This window comes from Engystomops pustulosus, chromosome 7, assembly GCF_040894005.1.
Source record: "Engystomops pustulosus chromosome 7, aEngPut4.maternal, whole genome shotgun sequence".
NCBI classification, from domain to species: Eukaryota; Metazoa; Chordata; class Amphibia; order Anura; family Leptodactylidae; genus Engystomops; species Engystomops pustulosus.
In genome coordinates, this window is record NC_092417.1 from 37,428,057 (window position 1) to 37,443,182 (window position 15,126).

The following is a 15,126-nucleotide window of genomic DNA, read 5'->3' on the forward strand; positions in this document are numbered from 1 at the left end:
ATTGCGATGGGACCAGATAAGTAAATCTGCCCCTATGTACAATCTGCTCACCTCCACCTGCTCTATAACATGCTGCCTGCAGATAGGACACTATGTACAATCTGCTCACCTGCACCTGCTCTATAACAGGCTGCCTGCAGATAGGACACTATGTACAATCTGCTTATCTCCTGCTGTTTTATAACATGCTGCCTGGAGACAGGACACTTTGTACAATCTGCTCAGCTCTACCTGCTCCATAACATGCTGTCTGCAGATAGGAAACTATGTATGATCTGCTTATCTCCTGCTGCTCTATAACATACTGTCTGCAGATAGGAGACTATGTATAATCTGCTTATCTCCTGCTGCTCTATAACATGCTGCCTGCAGATAGGACACTATGTACAATCTGCTCACCTGCACCTGCTCTATAACAGGCTGCCTGCAGATAGGACACTATGTACAATCTGCTTATCTCCTGCTGTTTTATAACATGCTGCCTGGAGACAGGACACTTTGTACAATCTGCTCAGCTCTACCTGCTCCATAACATGCTGTCTGCAGATAGGAAACTATGTATGATCTGCTTATCTCCTGCTGCTCTATAACATACTGTCTGCAGATAGGAGACTATGTATAATCTGCTTATCTCCTGCTGCTCTATAACATGCTGCCTGCAGATAGGACACTATGTACAATCTGCTCAGCTCCTCATGCTCTATAACATGCTGCCTGCAGATAGAACACTATGTACAATCTGCTTATCACCTGCTGCTCTATATCATGCTGCCTGCATATAGGACAGTATGGACAATCTGCACAGCTCCTTCTGCTCTATAACATGCTGCCTGCAGTATGAACTGCATTTTTAACATGGCAGGTTTTATGCTAATAATTAGATTTTTTTGTAAATACTATTGAGTTATTGAATATTTCTACTTGGACATGTTACACATTGTCTATAGTGAGAAGTCAGGGTTGATTTTAATGTAACATACCACTAATCTGCTGCTTTTCACAGAAAATGTTAGATTACCTAAAAGAGAAGAAGGATGCTGGCTTTTTCCAGAGCTTGTCCGGCTTAATGATGTCATGCAGGTAAGTACATCCCATGTACATTTCTGCATAGATTATACATGGTTTGACCTTGGGAAGTGTATCACTGCTATTATCCATTGCTGAACATGAAAAAAAGAGTCTTGTGGTCGTGAAATGCTACACTAACCATGTGAATCACAATCCAAGACTCCACAGGATTCTCGAGCCCACGCTCTACACTACAAGCCTCTCCAAGGTCAACTCTATAGTCTTACATTACAAAACTCTGAGACATACAATGGGTTGATATAAGGATGATTTTTATTTTGTTTGTTTTCGGGTCAGTGTTCTTGACTTGAATGCATTTGAAAGACAGAACAAAGCGGAAGGCCTTGGAATGGTCACAGAAGAAGGAACACGTAAGTATAATGAAAGGTCTCTGACGCACTTGCATTTATTTTTTTCCAACTCAATTTTGGCTTTTTCTTTTTATGGCTCTTTCACCTATTGATTAAAGTGACCCTCCAATTCACAGATATTTCACAATATTTATGGAGCACCATTGATTCCATGGTGCTGTACAATCAGTAAGGGGTTCACATACATTACAATAAGACAAATGCAAGTACAAAATACAAAAACCACAGTGATCAGGAGACAAGCGGAAGGAGGACCCTACCTGTGAGGGCTCACAATCTATATGGGAGGGTAGAAGGAGACACGAGGTGCGGGAGCAGAGCAGGTATTGCGTGTTGTAGACAATTCTAAACAGATGGGTTTTGTGGTTACGTTTGAGGGATTGGGAGATGGGGGCTTTCTATGCTTTGATAGAGAGTGCCATAGTATGGGAGATGCAAGGAGAAGTCCTGGAGATAGTTGTGAGAAGAGCGGATGGTGATAGAGTGAAGCAGAAGGTCTTGTAAGAAACATAGATTACTTGTGAGAAGGTATTGGCTGATTTGTTCAGAGATATATGGAGGGGACAGGTTGTTGATGGTTTTGTAGGTCATGGTTAGTTTTTTTTTAACTGATTTTGCTGTGCAATGGGGAACCAGTGGAGAGACTGGCAGAGAGGAGAGGCAGGGAAGAAAGTGGAAGAGAGATGTATCACCTTGGCAGAGAGGATGGATTAAGGATGGATTGGAGACGTGTAACGTAGTTAGCTGGAAGACACAGATGAAAATATTGCAGTAGTTCAAGCAAGAGATGATGAGGGCATGCACTAGGAATTTTGTAGATGAAGGATCGGATGCAAGAGAGGTGGAGGCTTCAGTTTGTACTAAGGACTTGGATATGGGGCTGGAAGAATAAGGCAAAGGTTACAAAGAAGCCGACTATTGGGACTCTGTATTGTGTATAGCCATGAATTGTGTTGGATATGTCTGGTGGGAGGGATGCTTGAGGTAGAAAAAGATATGATGGATAGACACTGTGGAATTTTAGCTGGAAGAGAGCTGATATCTGTGTCATCAGCATGGGAGTGGTACTGAGAGCCATTGGGACTTAATGAGCTGTCCTAGGCCAGAAGTGTAGATGGACAAGAGAAGGAGTCGCAAGACAGAACCTTGTAGGATGCCAACAGAAAGCGAGCAAGGTGAAGAGGTGGTGTGAGAGTGATATACAAGGAAAGTCCAAGAGGAGATCTAGGAAAGAGTCAACAGAGGCAAAGGAGAGATGAAGAAGAAGGAGATCAGAGTAGTTGTCATTGGAGACTTTGGTTAGGGCAGTCTCCGTGGAATGATTGGGTTGGAAAATAACTAGTAAAAATTGTAATAATAATTATATGTGTTAAAAAATTATGAATAGTTTTTTTCTGATGCAAACAGGAGACAAAAGAAAAGACTTTCTCTTAAGTTTACGGGTGGCTGTCATAACCCAGAACTAGTATGTGGAGCCCCAGAGACCATACTGGGATATCATCATCCAGTCCATAGGGGTTACGTTCTGTTGAAAGGATCACAGTCAGAAATAGTTGGACACAGTCCCTGACATCACATCCAGGCAACACTTGAGAACAAAGAATAAAAGCAGTGAACCAGAACCAGTGTATCCATCCATTCCATGTGTGATCTGTCGTAGTGTTTAGGGACTGAGCCTTCTTGTGCTTTCACATCACAGGTCACGTAAAGAAGACATTAGGGTTCATTTTGTTGCCTGTCACTGAACTGTATATCTGACATATTCTGAAAGCGTAACCTCCTAACTCTCCATCTTCTTCTCTCCTATGTACATGCAGTCATTGTCCGGGAACGAGGTAAGTGATGCCGCAGCTTCAGATAAGTGTGTTCCTAATTACATTTCATTGCCGCCATTAGTTACAATCTACATGGCGTGCTGAGGGATGCATTGCCCCCCCCCCCTCATCTTATCAGCACCCGCCTGCGGACATTAGTTATCCGCTCATCTCTAATTATTCACTTCTTACCTTTTGCCAGATCTTTTTTTGTATTTGTGTCTTCAAGTACGTTTATTGGTTCACCACTCTGGGGGAATATAATTGTATAACATATTCCCCTCATGTCGTGGACCTAAATATACTGTAGGCTATGTGCTTTGTGTCGTGCTATAAAAAGCAGTTATGTTATACACATAATCAAATCCCTTTAAAGTGTTATTCTGTATACTGTATATATCTCGGACCCAGACCTAGGTCTGGATACCCCACTATGCCCACATCCAGGGTCAGCATGGGGATCATTCTGTAAGTGATTTCCAACCATCCTGTACACAGCAGTAACGGCTTTGATTTGGGCCCTGTCCCAAGTGGCAAACTGCATAGTCCAACTTCAACTCTCTTTATGTCCTGGGTGTATGTGGAGAGCAAGGGAGCTTTATACCATGAGAAGGGCCACCATATGGGCATTATAAAGTGTGGGACCCATACACAGTAGAGGATATATTCTATTGCAATGCATATTCAATTGAGCCGAGCCCCTCCCTGTTCCGCCTGGATTACATTTTGAAATGCAATCCAGAAGGAATGTGTGAACATTCACACGACTGGCAATGGGCTGGCAATGGGCGCACGGAACAATACGGAGCAGTACGGTGCAGCACACTGTGTTACAGCGCCATGTATCTCTATGGAGAGGGGAGAGTTCAACCCTCCTCCTCTCCATGGCACCAGACGTATGACCGCCCGGCTATGGTCCGGCAGACATACATTTGTGTAAGTGCAGCCTAAGGACAATTTTTTAAAGAAACAAATTCAATACAATATTGCAACCTGCTAAAGAAAACCACATTGGGGGCCATTAATACAAAGTGGAACCTCTGTGGCTCTGCACATGGCTCTGGGACCATTTTCAACAAATATGTGGAGCAGTTGTAGAATTTGCTGAGCAGGAATTGCAGGAGTGGCCACTACAGTCAATACATCAGTAACCTACCTGGTCCGACGGCTCATACATTGGGTCTCTCCCCTACTGTCTCTCCACGTTCTCCAGCACTTAATGGTGCAGTACTACAGGGGGCCAGCAGGAAACTTGATCTCCATAACTCCCTGCAGAATTTGAAGTTCAGGGAATGGAAGGATCCAATGCAACAATTCCACCTTGTTCCACTGTAGCAGCTTCCATTATGCTAGACTAATATTTTCTTGGTCTACTCTCCGCCGCTTTCCAGTGCCAAAAAATGAAAGAGACACAATCATTGTGTTGGAGTTGCCACACCTCAAAACCACACCCTTATTTGGGGCAGAGTCAGTGGAGGCAGACATTTGCATATTTTTTGGCACCGATTACTAATTGATGGTTCGGAAAGAAGAAGAGGTGGTGAGAGCACCACAAATAAGGCAGAAACACCATAGTAATTGTCCCCCATTGGATGCAATTCACAATACAACCACATAAACACACATAGGATATTGCCTTGTAACATAGTATCATGAAACAGTCTTCATGTCCGTCCATGAGGAAAGGTATAAAATGATCACAGCTGCCACTACTATTGGATCCCCTGTGATTAATTGGGATCAGGAGGGTCAACTACAGAATAAGTTCTTCTTTCCCTGCACTGCCTCCACAGGTAGAATGGTGTATTGCAGAACTTATGTGATTAGTGAGGGCTAATGATAACCCTTTATTCTGCACTGTGTCTGAAACATAAAACTTTGACTACCTTTTGAATGGTGTATGGATATTGCCTGTCCGAGGAGATTTCTATATTCTAAAGATACATACAATGGATTTCGCCTTTATTCTTGTGACACTGGTTGTCTCTTCCAGGCGAGAAAGTTTTGCAGAATGATGAATTTACAAGAGACCTCTTCAGGTTTTTGCAACTTCTTTGTGAAGGGCACAACAACGGTAAGTTAAATAGCAAATCATGGAATTATGGATACGTTTTATCATTAGAGAATAATGACTGTACCCAGACACTGATCTTACTGGTCATCACTGGTTCTGAGGCTCATGGGTCCGGATTCAGAAAATTTACCAGGGCTTCTACCTCTCATGTCTCATCTATATGTCTGCTTTGGGCTTTGGGCACCACAGCCCAGGTGTAACACTAATACCGTATATACTCGAGTATAAGCCGACCCGAGTATAAGCCAAGACCCCTAATTTTACCACCAAAAACCTGGGAAAACCTATTGACTCGAGTATAAGCCGAGGGTGGGAAATGCATTGGTCACAGACCAAGCCAAATACATAGCCAGCCAGCCCCCTATAATATACAGCTTACCCTCAGTAGTATACAGTCAGCCCAGAATTTAAAAAAAAAAAAAAACTTATTTACTCACCCTCCGGTGGCCCCGATGCGCAGCGCTGCTCCCCGGATGTCCGCGCGGCTCCTCTTCTGGCTTGCCGGCTCCTCTTGCTTCCGCGCCGTCTTCTGTATTCTTTAACATCGCGTTGGGCGCCGCAACTGTTCTCTCCTGTGCGGCGCCTAGTATGACGCGCCGCTGCTGACGTCTTACTAGGCGCCGCACGGGAGAAGAACAATGGCGGCGCCCAACGCGATGTTAAAGAAGACAGAAGATGGCGCGGAAGCAAGAAGAGGAGCTGCGATGACATCGGGGGAGCAGCGCTGCGCATCGGGGCCACCGGAGGGTGAGTAAATAAGTTTTTTTTTTTTGGCCATTTTTAATTGACTGGTGTATAAGCCGAGGGGAAGTTTTTCAGCACATTTTTTGTGCTTAAAAACTCAGCTTTTCAACTAATTGTAGATTTTTTTTTCTTTTGCCAAATAAAATTAGAATCCTCTGAGATGTAAAAATAAAATGCATAGAATACGTAAAAAAAGACATTTTTGTGTTTTTCTTTCAGACTTTCAGAACTTCCTGAGAACCCAAATGGGTAATACGACAACAGTGAATATTATCATCAGCACGGTGGATTACCTTCTACGTCTACAGGTATCGTAAAGTAACTTCTCTTTGTAGTTTTTTTGATGAATTTTTGGAGCCAAAGCCATAACTTGATTCAAAGGGATTGGAGTATATAATGCCCTTCCTTCCTGAATGATCCATTCCTGCAGTTAAACCAGGGACATTACTCACAGATCCAGGCACTATGACTGCAGTAATCTTATTATTTTTGTTATCCTTCTAAAATCAACATTTTAAATTATGCTAATGAATCAGAGGGGCCGGCTAGCAAATTCACAGGTTGTTACACTGTGCAGGAGCTTACAGCAGATTACAGCATGGAGAGGGAGGAGGGGAGTGCTCAGGGAAAAGGGGGAGGGTTACACACAGTGTAACAGCCTGTGAAGCTACAGCACGATGGAGTTTTGGCAACAACACCAAGAGCCTCTCATTAGCAAAATTTTAAATGTTGATTGTAAAAGGAAGGAGGCCATGGGTAACAAATATAAGAAGATTACCACTGTCACAGCGCCTGGATCCAGGAGTAATGTCCCTGGTTTATTTTCCTGATTTTGATAGTAGCTTTTCTTTGTATGGTCACCAGAGTATACACCACTAAACAGTTAGGGCATTAAAAACCCTTTCTAGCTTTACATGCTGTTACGCTGTGCAGAGCACTTCCCCCTCCCTCTGCCTGATGTAATCTCACTACAGCAGAGGAAGTTTCAGCACACAGTGGGAGGGGGAAGTGAACAGTGTTAACAGCCTGTGAAGCTACAGCATGGATGAGCTCTGGAAACGCCCCCAAAGTCATTTTGGCTCATTATCATCATTTTAAAAGTTGATTTCAAAGGAAGGAGGCAATGAATAGCAAATATAAGTAGATTACCACAGTCACGGTGCCTGGATCTAGGAGTAATGTCCCTGGTTTATCATGATGTATTTTGATGGTAGATTTCCTTTAAAAACTGCAGTGGCATTTTTCCAAATCTCAGTCTATTATGTGGTGTGTAGCAAACCATGAAACATCTGCCTAAATATACTTCCTTATATGTCTGCAGAGCCACATAGGGACAAGGGAACATTCTCCATATAACATTAGCATTAAATGTAAAATATAGGACACGCTTCCAATCCCATATAAAGTGGGAAGGCGGGGGGGCGATAAAAAGTAATCAAAAAGAGAACAAACAGCAGCGAGAGGAGAAATCTCAGCTAAAGCTGCTCCGCTCCAACATGTTTAATCAACAGGTTTATTGTGGTTTGGCCTCGGCTCGTACAATGGGAATTTGATTCCCTGTATAATGCATTGGGATATTTTACATCTGCTACTGTTTAGCATCAGAAATGTGATATTGTCTGCAGTTAACCCTATAATAATGGACGTCTTTGATGTTGTAACAATCTAACACTGTACAATGTAAGAGCAATTTCCAGAAAAGGACAAAGGGAGCAACAAATGCCCCCCAACCATGAATTGCTCTTTTTGGCTCCTTTAACCATAGAAACATTCAAATGTGAATCCCTGTCCATATTTATGTGCTAAAATGATATTATGTTATCCGTCTACTTTATCCAAAAAAATCTCTGGGGGCTTATCCCAAGCCGGCAGCTCCCTATAGTCACAGCATAGTACAGGATAGAGGAGCCGCAGTAGTTCTGGAACACCTAGAACTAGTAAGTTCTGGTTAGAAGAGTCACAGTGGAACTAGGACATTTGGCCATCACATGGATCATGTCCACAGCCCTAAATGGGCCATTTTTGGGGAGTCAGGATTTCAACCTAAAAGGAAATGGATATTGCTTTTGACCCTACAAAGAAGTTTTACAGCCAAAGACTATTACTATATAGTGATTACAATTTATATAGATAGTAGAGTGGGTGCTGATTATTATCCTAATATCTAAGGTGGATAAAGCTGTAATTTTTTTCTGCAGTCAGCACTAGGACAAGCCTCATATACACTGATTTTATATTGAACACATTAAAGGGGTAGTCCCATTACCCCAACTTATTGTAAGATAAGAATTTGGCCACTAGGACTCTCACTGTATAAAAAGTGATGGTAGCACCTGCCCACCGCTGCCACTTTCAGTCTTTGTAGCCCTAATAAAGGTGACAAAGTACAGAGTTTGTCTGTTGACATCACTCCCATAATCTGTGAATGGAGCACTTACCTATATGTGTGACCTTCACAACACTCAAGGTAAGATTTCCCAGCAAACAAACACATATTACAAATCTTCTCGGTAGGTGCTAAGCTGTCATGGTGGGATATCCCTTTCAAGACCATATGCCAGGGATGGCGAACCTTTTAGCGACCGAGTGCCCAAACTGCAACCCAAACCCCCCTTATTTATCGTGAGGTGCCAACCAAATATTCAAGCAGTAGTTTATTGCTCCCTGTTCTTCAACAACTTTCAAACAGATTGGCCTCCTGAGGACACCAACACAGTAGAAAGATGGAAAATTTGCATCACTTAAGCTTCATTCCGGTGTCCATCTGTACACAGAGAATCCTCCAAAGATAATTCGGCCCTGTCTACTCATTCTCCCTATTCCTACAGTTTGAAGTAGAGAAGTCACTATCAAAATATGTCTGAAAGCAGCATCTTTTAACTGGCTTACAACTGCAGGAAGATTCTTTGAGTTCTGTCTGGTGTGCTGGGGCGATGGCCCGGGTGCCCACAGAAAGGGCTCTGAGTGCCACCTCTGGCACCCGTGCCATAGGTTCGCCACCACTGCCATATGCAATGTTCTCCTGAGCTCCCCCTAGTGTTCAGTTAATTGATTTTAAAGGGAACCTATCACCACGGAATTACCTATTAAGGTAGATTGGGTGGTAGGTGCCTCTATTGTACTTGAGGACAGCCCTTTTAAGGGCTAATCCTCATGTCCCCTGTATCTTTTTAAAACTTTAATTGTGGTAATATGCAAATTTTCAAAAGCGGCTACTGGGGCGTGGAGTAGCCAGAGCTGAGGCTACACTGTGCGGCTACTCCACGCCCTAGTGGCCTCTTGCGTTCCGCCTACCGTGACATCCTTAGCATGCAGCTCCATGTAGCTGTGTGCACTTGTCTGCGAAGCTGGGTTCTGCGCATGCGCAGTAGCTCCGGCTTTAGAGGCGAGACAGCGCCGTGGAGTAGCCACGCCGTGTAGCCTCAGCTTTGGCTACTCCCGCCCCAGTAGCCTCTTAATAGGTAATTCCGTGGTGGTTTCCTTTAAGTTCAGTCCTGTAAATCATGCAAGTGATGGACCAAAATCACTTCTGGGCAACAGCTTTAGGCCAGCTGTTGCCTCCATAGGAGCCGAGGACCACACAGCAACACATGCAGGAATAGGACCTGCTCTATAGTTTGAGGTGCAGCACTCCAGACTCAACGTAGCCTGACTGTGTATAATTTAAGGCAATGGTGGCCATAAGTTAGCGGCAATTCGCGTGTCTAGCTCAGGGCCGCCATATTCAGTGATGTGCACAAGGCCTAAGTAATTTGTGACACGGATGTGGATATACCATGGATGGGAAAAACCCCATTAATGGGCAGGATGTTATCTGCTCAGAATTGATGAAATGTAAGTCATTGCATTGTGATTGTGGCTCCTGCCTATAACCCGTAGTAATATTTCATGGCTGTGGCATTAGATGACATATAGAGGTCCGTATGTTTATCCGGCTCGGCTGAGGCTAATGTGCTTCCTCTGCAGGAATCTATCAGTGACTTCTACTGGTACTACTCAGGGAAGGACGTGATTGATGAATCCGGGCAGCACAACTTCTCAAAGTCTCTGGCTGTGACCAAGCAAATATTTAATTCACTCACAGAATACATTCAGGTAAGACGACAGCCGCCACTTTGTAAAAGGTGCCCATTTCACTCTGTTTTCCTATTGAACCAGTGACCTGAAGCAAACAGCGGGTCCAGAATCCATCCGGCCGCCATGAGTTTTATACATGGACACTTTGTGACTGGCGTTAGCCGGTAATTGTTACTTGCCGGTACGGCCGCATTCACTGTGTACATTCTCCTGACTTCTATCATTGATGAATTCTGGGCTCGATCTTTTTATAGAATGTACACGTGTATATTTTACTTGTTGGATGGATTTAGCAGTTTAAAGGGAACAAGTCACCAGATTTTACCCCATTTAACCACTCAGTACAGTATGAAAGGTCCATTCTAAAATTCCCTCTCTCATGTGAAATCTCACCTGTTTACCTATTAAAAAAAAAAAATCTCCTCTAAGGTCAAGTGAAAATGAGAAGAGTCATATTTTGCTTGAGATGAGTCAAGTTTAGACACTGGAGGAGAGACATTACTTCAGACGCCAATAACTATAGTACATAGAAACATGCTGGTGTCATATTAAAGATAACAATCTCATACGGAGTCCAAGCCTTCTTGTTAGGCCCGGTTTATGTATAGAATCATTATTTCTGTATGTAATTTGTGTGCAATCGTTGTATGTATAATGAAACCTTGCTGGCATGCGAGAACTGCAATGTTTTATTGTATGTATATTATTCAATAAGACAGTTAAAAAAAAAAAAAAAAGGTAACAATCTCATCTTTCAGATCCCATCAGGATTGTGTTTTTGTGTGCTACAGAATGAGCTACAGAAATTGATGCCTATAGCAACTAGCCATGGCTATGATTGACACTGCTGTTCAAGTTTAGAGGCCGCAAGGAGAGTGCCACTAGACGCCCCTATCTGGGTCTATAGTACCTAGAGTCAGGGGCGTAACTAGGAGAGGTAGGGCCCCATAGCTGACTTCTGAATGAGGCCCTTTTTCCCTATAAAACATATACATACATGTATACTCACACATGTTTTCTACAATTACACACATTTATACACAGATATATACTATATACATACAGCATAGACACACATACCAAATACACATCACATATACACACATAGATATATTACCATATACACATCACATATACACACATAGATATATTACCATATACGCATCACATATACACAAATACATATATTAGCACATACAAACATTCAGTAAATACACACATACTTACAATACGATATACACACCTAATACCCCAGATGCCAGGGGCCCCCTGATACTGTGGGCCCCATTGCAGTTGCTGTGACTGCTACCCCTGTAGTTACACCCCTGCCTAGAGTCATGCTTTTGGTCTCATTTTAATAATCAAATTTAATAATCCAATTTTTCAGATTGTATCATATGTATAGAACTAGAGATACAGATGCAATTAAAGACTTAGTAGCACCAGATAAAGATCAAGTTACTGTTTCTAGTTTCATAAATCACAGATCTACAAATGTCCTGACATTCCTGATATTACTGTCCTATATTTAATATGGCACCAAAACCATTTTTGTAGATCCTATAGAACAGAAGAAGAGTCACTCTTCAGCCTCTAAAAGTGACTCATATCAGGCAAATATGACTCTTCTCTGCTCATTCTCACATGACTTTGGAGGAGATTTTACTTATAGGTAAACGGGCAAGTTCTTACATAACAGTGGGAATTCTAGAAAGTATATTTCATCCCCTACCTGTTAGTTTCATGGGGTAAAATCTGCTGACAGGTTCCCTTTAAGAGGACAACAATTCTAGAGAACCTTTTCCCATATGCCGCTCTTCTGTGATTCCACCAGAACAATTATGACTCGATGGTTTCCTTAGATCTGTCCTTCCGTAGTCTGTTACTATGTTTCTCTGTATAGTGTGATTAGTTTATTATACTATGTTTTAGCGCAGCCCTAATAAACATGATCTTTTAGCGGGGTATGAAGGGTTGATTGGTTTCGATTTGAAGTAAGAGCTAATTGACCACAACTCATTTATTACTGTTTCATTCTCTTTCGTCTGAATCTCTCCAGGGTTCATTATCCTCGGTTGACATTTTAGCATCTTTATGTTTATGATTTTTTGTGCGCTGACATTGCTGTATGTAAGAGCCGGGCGTGTGATTCCTTCTGACAGAGAGGGAATCGATAGAGAACGACGGCCTACAATGTAGGATGACATTTCTTTTACGTATGAGCCCGACTACTGCAGTGATCATCTGCAATTAGCATTTATTTTTGGTACGTTCCACCCTAAAGTGTCAAGGCCGGGGGGAAGCGGCCTCCTAGGATGCAACATGGATGTGAAAGAATTCTGCACCTCCATCTAAATCTCATTGGCCATGAATTTGTCAGGAGAGGCCAAAATATCGGTTCCAAATTCATATACAGATGAGCTGAGAAGAGTCATTTTTTTACCTGAGAAGAGTGATGTTTAGAGGCTGGAGGAGGAGCCTTACTTTAGCCACCCCTCTCTTAGGCTCTGTAGCCATGGTTTTGGCATAATATTAAAGATAAGAATCTCATCTTTCAGATCGTATCAGGATTATGATTCTGGTTCTGAGAGCAAGAGAACTGCCTGTAGAAAGTATGTGTAGTAACCGTGGCAAATAATTTCCCCTAGTGGGGGATATGTTTAGATATGGGCAGTTAAAGGTGGGAATATGTACTGTAGATAAATATCCAGCTACTGCCTATGTTTTTAACACCAAAAACCATGATTTTAGGTGCTAGAGAACTGGAAATAGCACAATCTGAAATGACGCTCCCCTGCAGCCTCTAAAAGTGACTCATCTCCAGCAAAAAAGTGACTCTTCTATGACTCTCCACATTGCATAAGGATTATGGTTCTGTGAGCTACAGGACTGCATGCATGAGCTGTTAAAGACATAGGCAAAAATAAATGAGTTGTAGATAAGCATATAGGTCCCATATATGTTTTTAAAGGGGTTTTCCCACAAAAACATGCTAAGCTGAGACTCCCGCAGATCGCAAAAACGAGTGGTCCGATGGACCCCCTCGCCTCTCCTCAGACTAATGGAGAAGACGGCCACACAGGACCGTTCTGCTCCATTAATTATAGAGCTGATGGTAATTGCCGAGCACTGCGCTCCAAGATCTCCACCAGCTCCATAGACATTAATGGAGCAGAACGTCATGCACGACCGGCTGCTCCATTACTCTCATGGAGTAATGAGGTCTCAGTCGGACCCCTTGTTTTCATGATCTGTGGGGGTCTCAGCACTGATGGGGGCACATGGATAGGGCCTAAGTTGTCTTCGTGGGAAAACCCCTTTAATTGTCTGTGTCTCCAGTATCTGTAGCCTAGGAAAGATAATCCTGATGTTATCTGAAAGAAGAGATTCCTATCTTTATGATGACACCAAAACTATGGTTCTAGAAAACTGTAGATAGCCCCATTTGAAATGACGCACCCGCTGCAGCTTCTAAAAGTGACTCATCTCAAGCAAAAAGTGACTCTTCTCTGCTTATTTCTTGTGATGCATATACTACGAGTAAATTTTTTTTTTTATATCATTGCTATATATTTTATATATAGCAATCAAGTGAGTTTTAAGTTAAAAGAAGATATGACAAATAGGATAAGCCCCTTGATAGGGTTGGATGTTTAGTGGTGAAAACTTCTTAGTTTAGTCCTGTTACTTCCACCAGTGACTGTACTGGGTCCGGGCCACCAGTGGTGCTCAGTATAGATACTTATACTACATCATTTTGGCGGCTTTGTGCTATAGGGAACACATTGCGGTTAAGGTGAAAACTGAGCCTCTTCCCTTCACATTGATATCATAATCATGATTAAGAAATGTGTGAAAGGATCTGACAACTGACCTTGTGGGTGAAGACATCTGCTCGGCTTTGTCTCCGCCGCCAGAAAGAGCTGGCGCACATTCGCTCGCACACAGTAGAGTTTTTCGCCTGCCAGAAAATTTGCTTTCATGGAATTCTCCAACAGATCTCTCCTTGATGTGTCCAATCTGCACCGGAGCAGCCGTGCGACGTGTGAGCCCCGCTCAGCGCACATCACACACAAAGCCCTTCCTAGAACGCTGACTCGTACTTCTTGCCGCAGATAAGACAAGGCCCGAGGAATCGGAGGAGACTATATTCTGCCAAGGAAGTTTTTCTAACAAATATTCTGATTTCAAAGATACATAAATTATGACTGTGTTGCTTTGGCTGAGCATATTTTATGCAGAAAAGCCTGGATTTTATCATATAAAAAGCCAAAAATTTCTGCAGAATAGTTTGAATAAACATTCTTGGAAATGAGGCATTGTTCAGTCTGCTGCTCAGCTCATACACGTCCATCCAAGCCAAAATACTGTCATATCGCTAAGAAGAAGCATCGGAGGTGTCACAAGGGATTTTCAGTGTAGATCTGGTCTATATGACTCCTTCATAGTCTGTTGTGTTATGCAGGGAACCTATGGGAACCTATCACCAGCTGTATTTGTGAAAAATGTGATGACAGGTTCCCTTTAATCATCACTTACATCTAAATTTCCGTACGGATTTAACTGCATATAGTGGTCAGATCACTAGTTTCCACATAAAGAGAGTGATTTCCCCAGCATAGACATACAATTAAAGGGCCGTTCCAGCAAAATGAAATTATAAATGGCTCAGTTCTCACCTCATAACAAGGACGGTCTCTACTCCAATCTTGCTGCCTGTTACTCCAGATAATCTGTACTTCCCAGGAAGGCGGTGAAGCAGGGAAGGTGCAGGGCTTGTTATTTCTCCAATCATATACTATATGGGTGACCTGGTGTTATTGAGTTAACTATGTTATGTTAATGCTGACATTATTATAATTTGACTGTGCTAGGAGGTTTGGAGCTCTGTATCAGTAATAGGGGCTTAAAAACTACATACAACTTTACTTATTGTATATGAAGAAAGAATCCATTATAAAATGTGAAACCAATCTGT

General features: G+C 42.5%; 1 protein-coding gene across 15 annotated transcripts in view; it reads left to right on the forward strand.

Moving 5' to 3' along the window:
- The window catches only part of RYR3 (ryanodine receptor 3), a 434,191-nt gene that overhangs the window by 375,838 nt on the left and 43,227 nt on the right, over positions 1 to 15,126 (forward strand). For all 15 annotated transcript variants that reach the window (XM_072115452.1, XM_072115453.1, XM_072115457.1 and 12 more), the window contains 6 exons: positions 1,004 to 1,080; positions 1,366 to 1,439; positions 3,257 to 3,274; positions 5,247 to 5,327; positions 6,291 to 6,379; positions 10,038 to 10,166. In XM_072115452.1, the coding sequence (XP_071971553.1) occupies positions 1,004 to 1,080; positions 1,366 to 1,439; positions 3,257 to 3,274; positions 5,247 to 5,327; positions 6,291 to 6,379; positions 10,038 to 10,166 (468 nt within the window). The remainder of the gene's footprint in view (positions 1 to 1,003; positions 1,081 to 1,365; positions 1,440 to 3,256; positions 3,275 to 5,246; positions 5,328 to 6,290; positions 6,380 to 10,037; positions 10,167 to 15,126) is intronic.